This window comes from Sciurus vulgaris (assembly GCF_902686455.1).
Source record: "Sciurus vulgaris genome assembly, chromosome: 18".
Taxonomy (NCBI): Eukaryota; Metazoa; Chordata; class Mammalia; order Rodentia; family Sciuridae; genus Sciurus; species Sciurus vulgaris.
In genome coordinates, this window is record NC_136479.1 from 33923367 (window position 1) to 33943124 (window position 19758).

At 54.2% G+C, this 19758-nt stretch overlaps 1 protein-coding gene across 16 annotated transcripts in view; it reads left to right on the forward strand.

The window, feature by feature from the left end:
- The window catches only part of CUX1 (cut like homeobox 1), a 315007-nt gene that overhangs the window by 135257 nt on the left and 159992 nt on the right, over positions 1-19758 (forward strand). For all 16 annotated transcript variants that reach the window (XM_079121805.1, XM_079121808.1, XM_079121804.1 and 13 more), the window contains exon 3: positions 8354-8401. In XM_079121805.1, coding sequence (XP_078977931.1) covers positions 8354-8401 — 48 coding nt within the window. The remainder of the gene's footprint in view (positions 1-8353; positions 8402-19758) is intronic.

A 19758-nucleotide genomic window follows, 5' to 3' on the forward strand; every position in this document is an offset into this window, starting at 1 on the left:
ATCTAGAATCTGGCTGCTGTGTTTTGTGTTTTAAAGGTCTTCAGAATTCTTTCCGTGTAGGTGGTGGGTGCTGCCAGTGTCTGTTCTAGAACCCCGTCCCCTTCTCCTCTCAGGACCCTGTTCCTCCAGGGCGAGGGCTTTCAAGATGGCTGTTCCCAGGTATGAGTCAGGTAGATGGCCTTGGAGGGCCGGCAGGGGCTCAGAAGAGCAACCAGCGTGTGCTGTCTGGAACGGGGAGGGGCCTAGGAGCAGGCGGGAGCCCAGCCCAGCTCAGCCCAGCCCAGGCTGCCCTTGGATTGGAAGGCGGTGGGAGGGCCGAACCACAGCAGCTCCCTGCTTCCCCACTTTCAGGCCAGCTGTTCCTCTGGGCAGAGCAAGGGACATGGGGAGCTGCTGGGCCCACCCCACTGAAGGAGCCATATCAGGTAGCATGTGAGAGGGACAAGAGCCAGGGGTCACCTTGAACCTGCTCTGCCTCCGCCAGGCCCCAGTGAATTATTCACCAACTGTTACTAGTGACTGTGTTACTGGCACCTGGAACAGGACAGCTTCCCCCGAATACCAGCATTTCCCCTGTGCTGCAAAGACTCCTACCCATGACAAGGCCCGGTCAGATAGGGCTGCCCCGGATGGGCATGTCGGCCAGGACACTGGCAGGAGACTGGACCAGAGGGTTGTGGCTTTCCAGATGAACCTGACAAGGTGGCAGTTTGAGTTGACAGGTTGTAGTCGTGACTTGAGAGGTGCCCAGGCCCGCTTTCCTTGCTCAGCCTGCTCTGATTCCGTGAGCACCCGGCTGAAGGCCTCCTGTGCCCCAGAGGGAGTCTGAAGAGGCGTCTGCGGTTTCAGATGCACAGAGGTAGGGGACAGTCCCAGGCCAGGTCTCACCATCGCCACCATCCTCTCGCCCTGTGCCACTCAACCTTTCCCCACAAATCAGCGTGAAGCAAAAATCATATTTCATAAAATATGTTAGTATGCGTTTTGAAAAGCAAAGGACCCTTTTGAAAAAATACCTAAAATATGGACTCATGGATTTGAAAACAAAGCCTGGGACCTATTACTTTAGCTTGCATTCATTCTGTGGTATACCATGTTTACCAGTCATATTCTTACACTGCTATGTTTTACCATTTTCAAAATCAATTATGAGACTAAGTGACATCTGAATGGAAAAGCAGTGCCTTCCCTTAGCGTAGTGGGAGCAGTGACACAGGTCACATTTGCTGGTGTGCGTTTGCTGGAGCAAGCCGTGGAGGGCTGTCTCTGATGTCCTCTAAAACATGCTCCAGTGAGGCCTAACAGGAAAGCAGGGGCCAGGGACCTCGCATGGAGATGACAGTCTCCAGCCCTGGGTGGGCATGCCATGTCACCAAGCAACGGTGGTCCCAACCCTTCGCCTCCCGAACACATGAAGAAAATGTCAACTGAGGCAGGAAAGAAATGGGTCTGGAACAGGAGGTGGCTGTGGGCAGGTGAAGTTAAGGCCGGCCTCTGATGTTCTTGCCGTGGGGGCTGCAGGCAACCCTAATAGAGTCGGGCTTTTGGGGGTGACCCAGTTCAGCATCCCCGCCGCTCCCCCTCACCCACACTTGGAAAATCCACGTTGTCACCAGAGAAGGCAGGACCCCATTCCAGGGCTGCCACCAGCAAGGACAGCACACCAAGACAGCAGCGGGTTTTGGATATTGTCAGAACTGTCCCACGGAGACGCGCCTCAGTTACTGTGGAGTAAAAGATGCTGTGCGCCGGGGCGGTGGTGCACGCCTGTAACCCCAGCAGCTCGGGAGGCTGAGGCAGGAGGATCTCGAGTTCAGAGCCAGCCTCTGCAAAGGCGAGGTGCTAAGCAACTCAGTATGACCCTGTCTTTAAGTAAAATACAAAATAGGATTGGGGATGTGGCTCAGGGGTCAAGTGCCCCTGAGTTCAATCCCTGGTATGAGGAAAAAAGGACACTGTGCAACTTGGTAGAACATCCAGAAAATCCCAGATCATGGAATGTTTGTAGAGATGACTGTGAGTCTGGAGGTGCGTCTGTGACTCACAGGCCCTTCCCTGACACACAGTGTCTGTACTGGCCCCACAGCTTCTTGTCCTTCCAGCACCTGTGGAGCCTGAGCCACGCTCCTGGGCACAGAACTGGGCCTCATGCGGAAGATCAGGCAGCGCCAGCACTGAGTCCGGCACGTGGCTGGGTGTGCAGCCCACCGCCCTGTCCTGGTCTTGCATGCCACAGGGAAGCAGGAGAAACGTCACTGGGGAGAGGTCACAGGGCCGGAGGGGACAGAGCCTTGCAGAGACCACCCCGGTCCCCCAAAGGCACAAGGCCGAGGGCTGCACAGCCCGGGCCCAGCAGCCTGGTTTCTAGACTCACACCTTCCAGGTGCAGCCGCCCAACCTGGCCACTTTGTCTCTGGCACTTTCAAGTGAGGATACTTCTCATCACCTGGGGCCTTAATGGCACTTTGCTGTTCAGTTTTCTGATCTAAAACGTGTGTTGTGAATTAGCGGTTTTGAGAATAGTGCAAATCCTGTTTGCAAAGCCGCGTCTCTATAAACTTTGCTTATTATTTGCTGTGTACTCGAGGGAGGGTTGAAATGAGTGATCTGGCCTTCGCCAGAAACGCCTGAGAGTGATGATCCCAAGGATGTCACTCTGTCCTGATGGGGGGGGCTCGCTCCAGGGACAGAACAGGAGGGAAGGAAGTTGGGGTCCTGGGAAAGCTGGTGGCCATTACGTGTGCAACCGCTTGTCCTGGTGAGGACTAAGTGTGTGCCAGTCACCTGTTATCGTCCCTTCCAGTGTGGTTTTGACTGGCCAGAACCCACTTGCATCAGCTGGCGACAGTAGCAGAGGGTGTGTGGGTCACCAGAGCCGCAGTGTCTGAGCCCTCAGAAGGCCTGGGCCCTCAGCTCTGAGATGGCAACAGATGGAGCTGCGGCCTCACTAAGTGACGGTGGGAGCCCCCGGGCTAGAGCTGAGCATCGGTGGGTCTCTCTTCAGCTGGGTGCAGAACTGGGGAGTCTTTGCAGGCGGTGAAGTTGGATAAAGAATTTCACAAGCTGCCAAAAATAAAATTAGAACGAGTGGTTTTTAGCTGGTGACTTGGAGCGCGGATGTGTCAGTTTGTGTGTGATGTGTGAACATATAGCGGTTTTTTCCTTTCAGCTGTCTCTAAACATGCATGTGCGCGTGTGTGTGCAAATGCACGTCGGCTTTAATACCAAAGCTTGTTTCAGGGGCTGCCATGCGACTTGTGAATGCGCAAATAAGAGATTTTTGAAACACAGCTGAGGAGGAGTCTGCCTTACGTGAGGCAGTGGTGTGGGACGTGGCTCTTCAGTGGCTCTTCAGCCCAGCTGGAGTTTTGCCATGGACCGCAGGAATGATTCTCTTACCTCCTGAGCTGGCGTTCTCAGGAGGCAGCCCTGTGCCTGTGGACAGGACTCAGGAGCTTGGCGGGAGGCCCTGCTGATGGCCTGAGCCAGGGCCCTTGCTGTGGCCTGTGTCTTCAGCTTCCCAGCCTTCCCCTTCCGTGACCCTGTCCGACTTCACTGATCCTCTCTGAACATGGTCCCCTTCCTAAGCTTTGGAGGTGATGTGCCTATTTGTACCCCACACTCCCACCCCACCGCCATGCGGTCTGGGTGGCCTCCATATGCTGTGCCTGTTCCCATACGGGTCCACCGTAATTGTGTCCTCTACAAAATCTCACTGTGGTATGGACAGTAGAAAGAGATCTGGCTTCAACTTCTAACCCTTCGGCTCTGTGACCTTGAGCGAATTCCCTTTCCTTTTGGAGGGGTCTTATCTGGACAGTGAACCTGTCCCTTATGTTGGTGGGGTCACTGGAAGAAGCTCATGGTCCAGTGCTCAGCTCGTTTCAGACACCAAGTTGGCATTGTGGGACCTGGTGTATCTTATTCCACCTCCTTTCCCTAGACTACCGATTTCTCAAAATGTCCATGTACTCGCTGCGCTGGTTCCATCCCCTGCTCAGCTCAAGCTGCGGAATCCAGTGAGCGGTCCTTCCCTGGCTGCCAGTTCTGGGGCAGCATTGACACAGTGACCACCTTTTCCCTCTTGAGCTTCCTCCTCCCTTAGCCCTGAGCTTCCTGCTCTCTTCTTGCTCCTTGCGGGCCTGTTCCCATGCCCCTGCCACCCACCCTCTCTCCCAGGAGAGCCTGACTTGTGGAGGTCCCCCTTAGCCCAAGCAGCCAGGGTGGTGCCGACCACCGTGTGTGGCTGCAGGCCACTTGACCTTGGCCAGTCCACACCGAGAGGATGAGCCAAGTGTGAAAGACAGCAGGTGGCAAACCTCGAAGCAGAAAATGAAAGTGAATAAGTAAAATAGAAATGTACATAAGCTTACTGTGTTAATTTTTATATCAATTACTCATGAAAGGATTGCATTTGGGACATGTGGGGTGAATGAAGCTAAAATCAGCTTCACGTGTTTCCAGAGGCCTCGTCAGGGTTGCACTAGGGAACGGGGAGCTGGGCGAGGCCTGGTAGATGGGGCGTCCTCAGCGGGAGCCCAGCCCAAGGGCTCTTCTGTAGGGCCCACCTCCCACTTGCTGGGCTCAGCCCACTCTGAGGGGCTGTCTGTCTCCACTTGTTCTTTGACTTGCTCATATGCCCACTCCTCATGGGCTGAGTCCCTCTAGTGCACCGGCTACCCCCAGGCATGGAAGAGGCCAACGCTGACCCAAGAAACAGGGTCAAGCTAACACCCAGGCAGGTCCAGGTTGAGTCTTCCTGCTGACCTAACTTCCTCCTGCTTCCCAGGCCCCATTGCCCTGTGCTCTAGGCCTCGGGCCACACTACAGCCTACCCCGTGGGTGGGGTCAGCAAGAAAGGGCCCACTTAACCCTCTGGAGAAGGAAACATGGCATCTGGTGTGGCGTGGACTCCGCTTCCAACCTCTGGAGTCTTAAACCCGCCTGTGCTTGAGAGTCCTCAGCAAGATACCCAGCCCTGTGTTGGAAGCTGCAGGTAGAGGGGCAGGTAGGACCCATGCCAGCCCTCGGCAGCCCCAGCTGGAAGGCAGGAGGCTGCTGTCCGTCACCAAGGCCCTGTCTGGAGAGCTCACAGTGAGACATGCCAGTAGGTATAGCCTGTGATGCTGGGTCCTGGCTGTCTCCAGGGGACTGCTCAGTAGCCTTGGGGTCCCCTTTCCGTAGCCCAAGGGGTCATTGGGAGCTACTGGCTGTCAGATCCTGCAGAGCAGGCCCCAAGGACACCCCACAAACAAGCCCCCTTGGGGCAAGAGCAGCCAGCTTTTGGTCCAGCTCCCTGGGCATGGAGGACCAAAAAAGAGCCATGGTTTCCCTGACAGTCAGAAGGCAAGTGTTCCATAGGGTTATTTCCCTTGAATTTTTCATGTCTTATTCTTAAAAAAATAAGACGCGTGTGTGTGCCTTCCCCGTTTGAGAGGAAGGTCACTCGTGTAGTACATTAGAGACAGTTCTGGGTTTGTTGGGCTCAGGCGCCGTGGATTGTCAGCCCCAGGTCAGGACGAGTGACATCCCTCTTAGCCCATGCTGGCCAAGGCAGTGACACCTCATGATGGGGCTGCCTTCCGTACAGACTTGGCCCCGCTGGGAAATGGAAGCAAACTCCGTCATCTGATCACAGCGGTTTGCAGTCTGATCACAGCGGTGCCATGTGACCATCCTGCCTCTTGTCTTTGCTTGGGGAAGGGAACGGAGAGGACCCTCTCTGTCCAGAGGAGTCTGCCGGGTGACTTTTTGCACCCTCCACTGTCCCATGGGGGTCCCCTCTCCTGGCAGGGCACCAGGTTGCCACCGGCAAGGCACTTATGCCTCCTGCATGGCTGCCCATAGTGACCAGGTCTCTTGCAAGGAAATGTGGCTGATTCCTGGTGTTTGGAACATGGCATTGACCTGGGGACCTGCTGCGCCCCCTTCCCCTGGCTCCTCTCCATGCTCGGTGTGCCCTCTGCCTGCCAAGGGGGCAGCGGGTAAGCGTGTCCTTTCCTTCCCGCCGCTTCTGCAGCACTTTTCCTGGTCTTAGGGCTCATCTGACGATGCCGGAGGCCAGGAATCCAAATGGGCTCTACAGGGCCAGCATGAGAGGTGGCCAGCGTCACGTGCCTTTCAGAAGCCCCGGCAACAGTGTGTCCTGGTCTCCTCCAGCTCCCCAGCTGCCCTCGGTCCCTGGCATGTGCCCGGCAGCATTCAAGACCCTATGTCTGTCCTCAAATCCCCTTCCCTGACTCTGGCCCACCTGCCTTCCTCTTATAAGGACATGGGCTCCCTGGATAATCTGGTCCTCTCTCTTATTTACGGTCTCTGACTTGATCACACCTGCAAAGTCCCTATCGCCGTGAGACCCCGCATTCCCACGTGCTCCAGGGATCAAGATGTGGACATCTCTAGGGGCCCATCATTGTACCTTCCACCTTTAGGATGGCCGATTATAGAAGAGACTGATGATGAGTGTGATTACTTTTGTCATTGAACTTGGGGTAGAAATCCAGAAAACCATCCCCCGGAGGAGTTGAAACATGGTCTTCTCCAGGGAATGAGGGCATCGCATTTAGGAATGCGTCCTTTGGAAAAGCGTGTACCCGCAAGGGAGGTGCCAGACTTCTTGATGACCTGTCTATAGTTAGGTGCAGTCACGTGGGGTGGCTCCGTTCTCGAAAGCTCACCGCGTAGCCTCGCCCGTGGGTTGCATGCTGGAGACACACTAGGTCTGCCAGCCTCACGTGGCCAGAGTGGATGAGGAGCTGAATTCTCCAACCTTATTTAGTTTTAATTAAGTTACAGTTAGACATAAATAGCTGCACGTGGCCATCGGCCCCCGCGTCGGACGGCACAGCCTAGAGCAAGATTTCGTAACCAGGGCTCTCTGGGTAGGCCAAAGGAGGCCCTGATGAAAGAACTGATAGTTAGATGTCTGAGTGAGCCGATCTGCCAGCGCTGAGGATGTGGGGGCCCTTGATTGAGGTGTTTAGCTGATGGAACCCACAATGCTGTCCAACGGGTAGTTACCAAAGTGGGCACACTGTCCAGCCAGTTCTAGAGCTGCGGCATCCCACAGCGGGAGAGGAGGGGCTCCCCACCACCCTGGGTGTTGGGGTTCCCCTCAGCCACCTCTGTGTGGGGCTGACAGTCCCGGTGCCAAGCTCGCTGGGTCCCAGTAAGAAAGGGCACTGCTGCCATTGGGCACCTGCGGAGGGCCAGAAGCCCAGCAGCTGGCCCAACCCCGCTTGCCTGCCTTCTCCTCCCAGGAAGACGCGCCATCCTTAAGCTCTTAGAGGTGGGGGCTCCCGAGGGGAGTGACTGTCCTTCCCGACTCTGAATCCTGGAAACTGCGCCCGGCCCCCACTGCCTGCCGGACCTCGGAGGCTACAGAAAGCAGGCTCAGGCTTGCTCAGGGGCACCGGGCAGGGGCAGGGGCCCGGGCCCTGAGAGCTGAGCCCCCAGCCCTCTGTGTCAGCTGCAGAGTTCTGCCTTTCTTCCTGGCTCATGCCACCCCTGAGGCATTTCCTCTTTGCCATGAATTGAATTTATCTTTCCTCCTTTATGTTCTCGTAGGGTTAGGTTTATTTTTCTGAAATAGCATTTTATCTTCTTCCTGTGTCATGGCTGGACTGGTGTCTGTCCTTACCAGCCCTGTTTGGTTTCACTTGGGCATGTACATCAGGGTCAGCCTGGAACTTTAAAAGAGAAATCATCTGGTGCCCTTGTCCCAGATGAAGCGAATCTGATCTGGCCCGTAGCTCATGCTCCAACAAGCGGTTTACCTGCCCAAACTCCCAGGGAAGAACAAGCTGGCTGCTCCAAGTCTCTTCAAAGCATTCCGAGCACTTTCTGAGTTGCTTCATTTTAAAGAAAACACTGGAGGAGATTGTATGGGTACACCAACAGGTTGTCCCCTTTTACAACATGGGCACAGGACAGTGGCTCCGATGAAGTTTCCAGTGACTGTGTCAGGCATGGATTCAGAACAGGCAGGCCCTCTCAGTAACAGTGCACAAAACAGCAGCTAAAACAGGACAGTGGCCCAGATGCGTCCCGAGAGAAACAGCATCAGACTTATGTTGTAATGTATTTCATTCTACTAATGATCCTGCTTAGGCTTACAGTGAAGACTTCAGTCCGTAGTGCGTTCTAACCTGGACTTTGTGGAAACAAGACATAACTGTACCCTTATGTAAGCGAGCGTAAATACCCGAGTGGCACTGTCTGTGTTTCCAGGAGCAGGTCTGGAGAGGGGCGGGAGGGCTGTATGTGAAGGAAATCAGCACCAGGAAGCGCTAACCAATGTTCCCCTTCTCTTTCCCTCCCCACTGCTGTTTCCTGGCCGCTCCTCCTGCTCCAGGATTTGCGCAAGCAGGTAGCACCGCTGCTGAAGAGCTTCCAGGGGGAGGTAAGCCTGCGCCTTCGCTCCCAGCCCCAGCTGCCCTGTGTGCTTGCCATCTTGATTCACACTGAGTAGATGCCGGGGACAAGGACATCTGCCCAGGCGGAGCCCTCCTGGCAGCACTGACCCTGTGTGGTGCAGACTTTGCACTTTGTCATGGGGTTTTCCCCATCGGGTCCTCAGGGCAAGTCCTTCTGGAAAGGGAAGCCATGCTGATGTGGAAAGCTAGTGGGTTCAGGGGCAGTCGTCCTGCAGGGTTGTGCTTCCGTGGCCCGAGGAGCCCACAGACACCTCAAGGGGTTGCCCTGTGCTGTGAACTCGTCTGGGCTGCTGCTGCCCCAGGCCTCCTGCAGGGAATATATGGGAATAGACAGAGGCTGTAGGAGGGAGTCTCACTGGATCCAAGCCCCAGAGCACCAGGCAGAGTCACGGGGGAAGTCAGCCCAGCATAAGGGAGCATTTTCTAGCGGGTCCTTCCAGAGAAGGGCCAAGCTGTCTGGCTGACAGACTGTGCAGCAAGTCACCTGAGATGTCTGTCTGGCTACCTGTGAACAGGAGCGTGGCACTCAGCTCCCTCGCAGGCCTGCGCAGACACAGTGGGCCCAGGAGTCAGAGTGTGGTGGAGTCACTCGCTTGCCTCTTCAACACTGGGAACATGCATGTGGTGCTGGCAGGAGAGGAGCCAGAGAGCACTGTTGGGTGGGCCTAGGGATTTTGTTTTCCTGCAGCTTCCTGGTTCACCTGTGAGATTAGCGGCAGGGATTGGCAGGTTCAGCCTGGGTCATTGGTGCCTCATGCTATGCCTCCTGGGAAGGCTGGATTCCTGGGCCCAGAGCTCCAGTGAAAAGTATTCAGGCTGCTCTTTGGCAACTGCTCAGCAGACAGGCAGCAGCAGAGTGGGAGGAGAGGAGAAGCAGGAGGCCAGAGGCGAGATGCGGGACACCCCAGGTCCATTCACAACAGCGCTGCAGTGGCCCAGGAGTTCCCAGGCGGATGGGCACCCTCTGTTTACGCTGCCCAGGCTCGCGGAGCCCTGTGTCCTTGGCTTGGTGAGGCCTAGCAGGCTGCCTGGATCCCAGGTCTCCACTGGCCTTGTATAGTCCTGTCCCCTGCGTCTCTGAACCCTTACCTGATGAGTGACGCTGTTACCTGATGCTACCTGCACTTGATCTTATCTGCTCTCTTGTATGGCAGCTTTTGGGAGGCCCCTGGCTTAGGAGTTCTCTGACTAGAAAGAGCCCAGTGGACTTTCTGTATGTTTGCATGGTTTTCTTTTGTTTGGAAAGATTCTGAAACTGCTCAAGAATAGAAAGCTCAGTACAAGAGACGCCTGTGCACTTCACCTAGGGGCCCACTCGTTGGCATCTGCCAACCTTCCCTAAGCGTTGGGACATAAGTCACAGGTAGCACTGAAGGATATGGGAATGACAACCCCACAACAGTGTGGCTGGAAGAGGGAGGGAGGAAGCAGGCGAAACCCCGAGCACATCGAGCCTTTCCCAATACATCCTTTCCCAGTGACAGTACAATGGACCCTGGAGGGAAAGAGACAAGCGCTCTGAACCCTGACCCCAGACCCTCCATCCTTGCCCAGTAAAAACAAGTTTCAAATTCTCACAGCCTGTTTCCTGAGCTCCCACGCTCATGTGTTCGGTTGAAGTCTTCAGTGGCTGAGCCACTTTTCAGTGCGACCTACATAAGCACAGGTTCCTCCTGTAACCGTCTTCTGTCCAGGAAGTGTGCCCACCAATGCCTGACCCCATGACTGAGTGAAAGGCACGGCCGATCCATGAAGTCTGCTCCCTCCTGATGATCTGTGCTTTCATTATGGTGCCAAAACGGTTTTGGTTATTTTGCTTAAACATGTGACACTGTGCCTTTAAGCCTATGTGTGTGTCCCCTAAACTAGGAATCAGGAAGATTGCCCAGCATTGCCACAGTGACCACAGGCCACACCTGGGGACACAGCAGTGGCCCCATGTTATCCAGACTTGGTCTAGAATCTCATTTCCCTAGTATCTCAAGCTGCTCTTACAACTGCCCCGCCTCCACATGGGTCCAGTCGACTCCCACACTGCACTTGGGTCTGGCCGTGCACAGACAGACACACACGCACATTTAGTCTCCCCCTCCACACCTTTATTATTTATTAAATTGATTTTTTTTTAAGGGGGAGAGAATCTAAGCCAGTTTTTTTTATAGATTATCCTGCATTCTCAGTGGACTAAGGCTTGGCTTTGGATCCATCAGACTGGAAGTGCCTCGGACTGGCTGTGGCTCGATGGCAGAGTGCCTGCCTGGCATGTGGGAGGCCCTGGGTTCACTCCCCAGGACTCACCAGACCCCAAAGAAAGAAGGAAATGCCTGGGAGGGGAAGGCTTGCCACTTGCCCACTTTTAAAAGGCTCTTTGAAAGGGAAATTTTTTAGCACCATTAATATTTATCAAACCCTTGGTAATTGCTATGCATTTTAAAAAACAAATGTTATTGTATATATTTAAGGCATACAACATGATGTTACAGGATACGTGCAGATCTTAAAGTGGTACTGTAATGAAGCAAATTAGCATGCCTACCACCTCCCAGAGTTATCCCTTTATTTGCTGCAGGAACAGCTAAAATTGCATTCAGCAGAAATCTGTGCTGCAGCCCGGCTGCCAGCACGGCCCCCGGTGCAGCTAGCTCTGCAGACCTGCTCATCCCAGGTCGCTCTGCACCCTGGCCTCGCCTCCCCATCTCCCCATCCTCCCGTGTGCTGTCAACGTCAACAAACTTATGGGAATGTAACTGTTTCTGGAGTTACTTTGGTAGCAAGAGGGCACTGCTCCTGCTGAGGAAGGGTGGGTTCACGCGGAGGACAACTCAAGGGACCCTGGGCATGGTGCAGGGTGGTCTCCCTCTTTGCAAGGCCAGGGGCAGCCCATGGGGACCAGTGAGCCTCTCATCAGAGGCTCCCTCTCGTGCCTTCTTTGGTTCCTACCTAGATTCTTCCAGCGTTTCCCAGGGTGCTTCTGTTCCTCCTGCCAAAGTACACTGTCAGTGAAAAAAAGCTTCTTTGCCAAGAATTTGCTTTGTCGAAGTTTGTTTTTGATTCTCTTGTGGAGGATGGAGCCTGGGGCCTGTGCCACTCGGCACACGCTCTATCCTGAGTGCACCCTGGCCCTGCTTCGGAATTTGTATAGACTGCTTCCTCCCTTGGGCCCCCTGAAGAGACCGCAGAGCCCAGCAGGAACCACATAGGTGTCTGCAGACAGCCAGGCACCCCCATCCCAGGCTCCGCAGCTTTGCATTTCCAGGGTGCGTCCTGGGCTGCCCTGGTCCCTGACCTGCCCCAGGGGACAACTACTTACCCTCCGGCTCCCCTGTGCTCCAGCTCTCACCGCACCAGCCTTCGAGTCCCGCCAGGCCCGCCCCCTCCCACCATGCCTGCTCACCTGTACCTGCATCCCTTCCCCTCACCCCCACGCACAGGCAGCTTCCCTCTGCCATGTAGGAGGTGGCACTGCTGATGAGATGGAAGAGAGCCCCACGCGGGTGCCTAGAACACCCTCACAAGAAGCCAGTCAATAGCTGTTGTCCCTGACTGAAAAGTTTGAAGTTTTCTAATCATAACAATTGTATATAATTATTATAGCAAAGTCATCAAAGCTAACTCACATGGAGATTGATTGATTGATTGCCATACATGATTTTCTGCTTTACAATCCCAGCAATTGATGGGGGGCAGGTGTTAACCTAAATGTTCAATCCAGTTTAAAGCACATTCTAGTCTAACAATAATTTAAACCCACCCTCGAGTAAATACACCCTCTAGGAAATGCAGGGACTATTGAACTTCCCCTGCTCCTTCTCTCCCTGGGGCGCGTCCTGGTTTGGAAAGTCAGGGCTGGGGAGCTGGGTCTTGGGCCAAGTATCCTGAGAGATGACAGACCTCCTGGGCAGTACTCCACGTGCTTAGTTGTAGGGAGTGGAAGATTGAGAAGCCTACCTAAGCAACTAGTTTAGAAACGTGCAGAGTAACTCAAACAGGAACGAGGAAATAGCAGTATCATTAATTAAAGCTAATGATATTAAATAATAAGGATTACATATCAATAATAATTAAGCCCCATTAATTATAATGAATGATATTAAATAAATACGTGGATATTAATAGTAATAAATATAAGAACCTAAATGCATGAAAAGAAAAGGCCCAAGAGAACCATGCTCGTTGGGGCTCTGCAAGCCTCCACGCCCACACAGCACCCTTCCAGGGAGAGCTGCCACCCTGCAAAGGGGGGATGACGTCACAGCTGCAGCGGTGGGAGAGGCGATGGGGAGTGTTAGGAGCAGTTTTATTCCTGTACCTTTTGAAATCTAAGGACCAGTTCCAGGAGTGCAGCTACTGAGGCCGACGGGAGCGGAAGCGGAAACCCGATGGCCCCGAAGCTCCTCCAGAAGTGTCCCACCAGTCTAGAGGGCTCCCCAGGAGAGTTGCACCATCTTCACGGAGCACAGAGTTCTGATCCTTTGCAAACTCCCATCAGGAAGTAGAGAGCACTTCCTAATGTACTTTATAGGCTAATGCAGCCTCGATGCCAAAACCAGAGAACAGTGCAAGAAAGGGAAGTGAAAGTCAGCAGTGTTCATGAGTGCACTCGTGGGCGGCCTCAGGAAGGCAAAGTGAATCTACCAAACTTGGAACATCGCGAGAATGCTGTGTGGTTTAACATTCACAAAGTTTATCCATGTTAGTTAATACCATTAGCAGGTTAAGGGAGAAGAATTGTCAACTCAATAGTTACAGGAAAAGAACTTAATAAAATCCATTCATGATAGAAACTACCAGCAGACTAGGAATAGAGGGAAGCTTCTTTGACCTGGTTAAAGGCATTGATCAGACACACGTCAGTCTTCAGACCCCGTGGTGTTGAAGACATATTCTTTTCAACCAGGAACAAGGCAAGAATGCGTATTATTGCTACTTTTATTTAACAAAAAAGTCTTAGCACATAAAAACAAGAAGAGATAAAAGTGTATCATAACACAAGAAATAAATCTGCCAATTTTCAAGTGAGCCTCAATTATTTAACAAGATTTCTAGATACAAATCAATGTATAAAAGTAAATAGATATTTCTACAGTAGCAGCAAACCAGAAGTACGGATTTTTAAAAAGGATACTACTGGAGGTGGCAACAATATCAATAAAGGTGCCTAGAAATAAATGTAACAGTACATCAGATCTCTTTCTGGAGAAAAACAAAACCTTTATATTGATGGATAGTAAAGATTCAAATGGGAAGAATAATGTATTCAAATATAGAAATTCTCACTTATTTAAAAGGTTGATTTTTCTCAGATTTGATTATAGTTGTTATTGTAGTTTCACTCAAAATCCTAACAGGAGTTGGACATTTGTAGTCCCAATTACTCTGGAGGCTGAGGCAGGAAGACGGCAAGTTTGAGACCAGCCTCAGCAACTTAGCAAGGCCCTGTCTCAGGAAATATAAAGGGCAGGGGGAGGGGATCATGTAGCTCAGTGGTAAAGCACCCTGGGTTCAATCCCCAGCATCACACCAAAAAGAAGAAAAAATAATAATCCCAACAGGATTTTTAATTAAAGTGAAAAGCTGATTCTCAAATTTCTATATATTCAAGAGCAAGTGGTCAGTAATAATAAAGATAATATTGAATAAAAAAGAAATGGAGGGTGTGCCCTACCAGACAACCAGAGCTACAGAGATGCAGACCAATAGAAAATATTAAAGGAACAGCAACGGACCCTGTGCACACAGGCAAGCCAAACACATTGCAGAGACGGCCTCACAGATCCCTGAGGAAAGGGGACTTTTTCCACTCACCGTCCTCTGACAGCTGATGCGTCCCTGTGGAGTTCATGAATTGGATCCCCCTCATGCCAAATACAATCACAAATTAAGGCGAAGTGGCCTGTTAAGAGTTGTCCAAGAGAATGCACGGCACAAGACCTTGGCGTGGGTAGACTTTCGTAACTGGAAAAGTTCCATAAAGGAAGAGACAGTCGCGATCATCCACAGTAAAATCTTAAAGTAAGAGCCTGTTGTCACAGGAAGATGCCCCAGGGCACCGCCGGATCCACGTGAGCTAGAGAGGCCCCCTTTCTCGGGACACCCCACGCCATCCTAAGGAAGCACTCAGAGCTCCACGTGTGTGTTGTGACGAAGGTGCAGGTGGCATCTGCCAGGGCCATGTGGTGCCCTGTCCTGTGTGGGGTAGTCCCAGCCACCAGCAACCCCCCAGGAAGAGGGGGGTCTCACCAGTAGTTGCAAAAGGTTATAAACTCTTTCATATTAAGAAAAACCAAACACCATAGTCAGAAGATGTGCCCAGCCGGGTGCCGGGGCTCATGCCTGTGATCCCAGCAGCTCAGGAGGCTGAGGCAGGAGGATGACGAGTTCTGAGCCAGCCTCAGCAAAAGCGAGGCACTAAGCAACTCAGTGAGACCCTGTCTCTAAATGAAATACAAAATGGGGCTGGGGATGTGGCTCAGTGATTGAGTACCCCTGAGTTCAATCCCCGGTACCCACCCCCCGATAAAAAAGAAGATGTGCCACAGTCATGAACATCACTCTCAGAAAAGAAAATCAGAATGGCCCGTGACTATGTGAAATGACACGCAAGCACAGAGTGATTCACGGGCAGATTACCTCTACCAGGTTGACCAGGGGAGCATAAGCCTTGTGTGGCGGTGACAGGGTCACGGTGCCACGTGGACCTTGACACATCATCCCACTCCCCAGGATCCTTCACAAGGAACTCCACCTTGTGTGTCCCAGAAAACAACTCGGGAATGTCAAAAATAATAAGAAAGCAGCCCCGACCTCGAGGCCATAGATGGCAGGAGGAACGCCAAGGCGTTTCGTCATGACCTGTGACCCAACACGAGGATGTAACCAACAGAGCTCCGTGGGGCCCAGGAGCCTCGGGGGGAAGACCAGGGTGGCCTGGGGGCGGAGGGCGCGCGCTGCCACCGCCTGCGCATCCCGCAGGAAGAAGAGCCGGAGCTAGGTCTCCACAGGGACACCAAGGGCTCTTCTCTTGTCACCTGTGCTTTGTGTGTTTGAAACGATGCTTCCAAAAGGGGAGTCTGCTGTGCTCGCCAGGCAGTCGCCGCGCGGTTTACTCCTGTGCCTGGGAACAATACGTTGCCTCCTGCTTCACCATCACCAGCAATCAAATTGATCACCCGGGCTGTGCGCTCAGGCAGGATAGTGGGAAACTCGTTGGTGATGTTCCGATGATGCCAAAGAAGTGCCATCATGGGCCGCGAAGGGGAGAGAGTCCAACGTTCTCTGGCCCCATGTTCAAATCGCGGCTGAGGCGCCGTGACCGAGGGCAGATTGACGAGAAGGAAAACCGCCAGTTTACTTAGTAAAAGTTTTCCTCGGAAATGGAGCCCGAGGAAGGAGGGGGAGCTGTTCTCTTGGACAGCCGACCCAAGCGAGGGAGGGCGAAGGGCACGGCGTCCTGATGGTGAGCCTGGCCTGGGCAGGGCCTGCTTACCAGGGTCTTCCCTCTGGCCCTGTTGGACAGTCCCGCTGAGGGTGCCGGGCGGAACCCGGACACATGCAGTCTGTAGGAGAGAAGCGAGGGACCTTCCCCGTGCTGTGTGCTGAGATCCAAGGCACCACGCTGGGGCAGTGGCAGGCCTCTCCTCCCTGCGTCTGCCCGTCTGCATGGCCCAAGCTGTGTCCATCTGTCTTCTGTGTCTCTGGGCTCTGCTGAGCAGGACTGTTCTTGTGGGCATCCCCACAAGCCCGCGTGTTCCCTCTAGAGAGATGGGAAGCGCCTCTGCCCAGCAACTGGGGCTTCTCCAAAGAGCTGCCCACACCTGAACACCACCTGTCCTTCCTGCCTGCATCCTTGAGGACACCTCTTCGCTCAGTGGCCCTCAGCCCTGCCACAGCCACACTCTGGGCCTTGCCCTTGGCTACTCTGGAAAGAATGCTTCACCCGCCCAGGCTTCCCGCCTGCTAGGTCCCTGCCTCCCCGTTGCTCCTCATCTCCTCCGGAACTGATTTCCAGTTCACCCAATTGCCTGCTCTGGAAGTCATGCACGCTCCAGCCCCACAGGTGCTATTTCTCCCCTGTCCTGCCTCCACGGTGCATCTGGCCTTCCATCCCGTCCACTGCACACTGGTCTCGGCCACATCATTCCTGAGACCTCTCAGCGGCTTCCTACCTGGGCTCACACCAGTCTTCATACAGCATCCAGGTGAGGTCATGGCCTTGCTTACCACCTTGCAGGGGCTCCCCATTGTCCAAGACCCAGGCCTGACCGCTGCCTGCCTCGCCTGCCCAACACTTCCTGCTCCCCAGGCCCTGGTCCAGTTCTCCAACCAGCGTCTGGACGTGTTCCCTCTGCCCGAGCCTCTGCTGCCGTCCTTTGGTCTGGGTCCTTCTCCAGCTGTGCGCCTCAGTGAGGGGCTCCTACCACTGCTCCCAAAGCCTCCCTCCACGTCTCTGTGCGTTCCCCTCCCTGGGCCACCTGGGGGTGCCTGCTGCACAGCACTGTGCTGGCCCTCTGAGCACTTAGCCAGTGAGTGTCCAGCACGTGGAAGCATCACCGCACTTTACAGCTAAGCCCAAGGGAGGAGATGTCACCCCAAGTCACCAGGTAGTGATGGCAGCTTGGGGCTGACCCCCAACCCGTGCTCCTGGACGCTGGCTCACCCTGGGGCTGTTCGGCCAGGGTGGTGACGCCGCAGCCTGAGGCCTCACTCAGCCTCCCACCTTTGATGTGCATCTTGTGAAAGGAGCTCTGCGGGGCTGCTCTAGGTGCCCCAACCTTCTGCCCGGCCCCCGTAAATTCTGGAACTCCGCACTTTGTCCCATGTGTAAGTAAATGTCCACGACTGCATCCCTTGCTCCCTGCAACCCAGATGCACACTACTGGGAGGAGCCAAGCCCAGGTCGATGGCGGGTTGCAGTGGCATCACAGAGTCACCTGCCAGCACTGCCTAGGTGAGGGCTGAGGAGCAGTCTGAACCTTCCCTGTGCACCGAGTCTGCGCGCGCTCAGCGCTCCTGAGACGCTCCCGGCCACAGCCTCAGAGCTGTTTTGCTTCTGGCAATTCATTTATTCCTTCAGTGAAGCCCATTAGGGTCTGTGCTTTCTGCTCTGGGAGAGAGAGGAGCTAAGGACGCAGCCGTGCACGTGGTCCAGGTCCCTGCTCTTCTGACCAAGGGAAACGGGTATCACAAAGCTATGTCGGCTGGTGACAGGCCCTGTGGGGTGAAGCAGGCCACCCCACAGCAGGGAGGGGGGCCTCGGGTGTGGTCAGGAAGGCCTCCGGGGCATCTGCAGGGAAGGGCCGGTGAGGAGCCACACTCAGAGCTGGTGCCCGGGCTCTGGAGGCCCAGTGCTCCCGGGCAGCAGGCCAGGCTCAGCCTCGGTGCCTGACAGGGCCTGGTCCAGAGAAGTCCGTGTCATGGAGCGCAGAGGCCTGCACATTTACAGGGCTGCTTGACAGATATTAACCAAATAATAGATGAAATGAAGAAAGTTGGGCAGATGCTCAATGAATGAGTTAACAGTGACTGAGTTTCCAGTGTGTCCGGCAGCCCAGCTCGGTCGAGCTGTGCCGTATTTCAGTGCTCCGTCCTAAAGGCCATTTCTAAATAAAGCCAGGGTATCTGGCTTATTCCAAAGAGCACTTCACGGGGAGTCAGACAACCTGGGCACCCGTCCAGGCGCTGCCATCCGCTGTCTCTGTGACCTTGCGTGCCTCACGGGGCCCCTCCTGCCTGCTTATCACAGCTGCAAGTGAGTGACCAGCGAGAGCGTCTGCATGGAGGCCTGAGCTCTGCCATCCAGGTGATATGGTGGATAGCACAGGCTGGCTGTCGCCCGCAGAGCTGAGGGGCTCGTTCCAGCAGCGTCCCTCTGCTGAGTGCTGGAAGAGCCGCACTAGGGGCAGGGGTTCTCGTCACTGAGAGCTGCCGACAAGGACCCGAGACCACCAGCCAGGCAGGCTCCACTAGTTCACCATTCTTTACAGCCCAGCCCAGTGCCAGCACCTCTGTGTCATCCCAGAACACTGGCCAGCAGCAGGCTCTTCCCTGCTGGTCTCTGGCTGGCCTCTTGGGCCGTCTTTTGATTTTGAACCTGACAGTTCACTCTTGTGGGAACGTTTAACTTGCCCTCAACTAAGACCTCTAGCGGGTGATGTCCCTGTGTGTGCATGTGTGCACATGCTTGCACGTTTGTGTTTCTGGCATGCTTATACTTTTAGCAAATGCTACATTAAGTCTGGACATTGAAGAAGGACGGGCCAGAACAATGGTCCTAAAAACGGGCCTCCGACCAGAAATGCAGCACCTCCAGTGACAGTAGACCTGGGGTAGGACCACAGAGCCTAGCTTTACAAAATCTGCCTCTGGTTCTTGTGCATCACTGTTGCCGGGACCACCGGGTCAGGTGCCCCCAAAGGCTCTTCCAACGAGGAAGGCTCAGTGATGCTGTGCTGGCTCAAACGCTGAGATTGGCATGCAAGATGCTCCACGATTTGGCTTTTAGAAGAGTTTCCAGCCTTCAAGCTCCCGGGCTTCTGCACTAGGCAGCCAGCCTGCTGCACTTGTGCTACCCAAACACACCTTCTGGTTTCTGCCTCTGGTCCTCTGTGCATTCTGCCTCACCCGTAAAAGTCATCACCGTCATTTCCTGCCCACCCCAGCTTTATTGAGGTACGGTTGGCAAATGCAGGTTGTGCATGTTGACTGTTCATGTTGTGATGCTTTGATGCCCACTTTGCCATCAGGCTGGTGGATAGGCCTGTCCCCTCTCGTGGTGGCCCTTGTTGGGGGGGGGGGTGCAGATTTCATGCGCCAGGTACACTCTTATTAACCGTAGTCACACTCTGCCTGAGCTCCCTGAAATCACTCGTCTTTTGTAGCTAACACTTGGTACTCTGTGACCAATGACTCCCACCCCACCCAGGCCCCTTGTGCCCACCACTGTGCTCTACCTCTATGAGTTGGGCTTTTCCTCACGTAGGAAAAGCCGCAGCAGTCCCCTTGTCTGGCTCATTTCCCTGAGCTTAGTGGCCTCCACGTTCATTTATGCTGCTATGATGACAGAATTTACTTTTGAATGCTGAGTAGCATTCTGTTGTGCAGACGTGCTGTTCTTCTGTGCTGGGACATTAGGTGCCTGGCTGCTGGGCCTGGTGCTGCAGGGAGCACGGGGCTGCAGAATCTGCTTCGGGATCCTGCTTCTGGTCCTGTGGACATATCCCCAGCAGTAGATGGTGGGATCAGATGACCCCTCCGTGCTGTTTTCCCTGGTGGCTGTGCCAGTTTACATCCCCGCAACAGTGTCGCCGGGTTCCAGCTCTTGTCA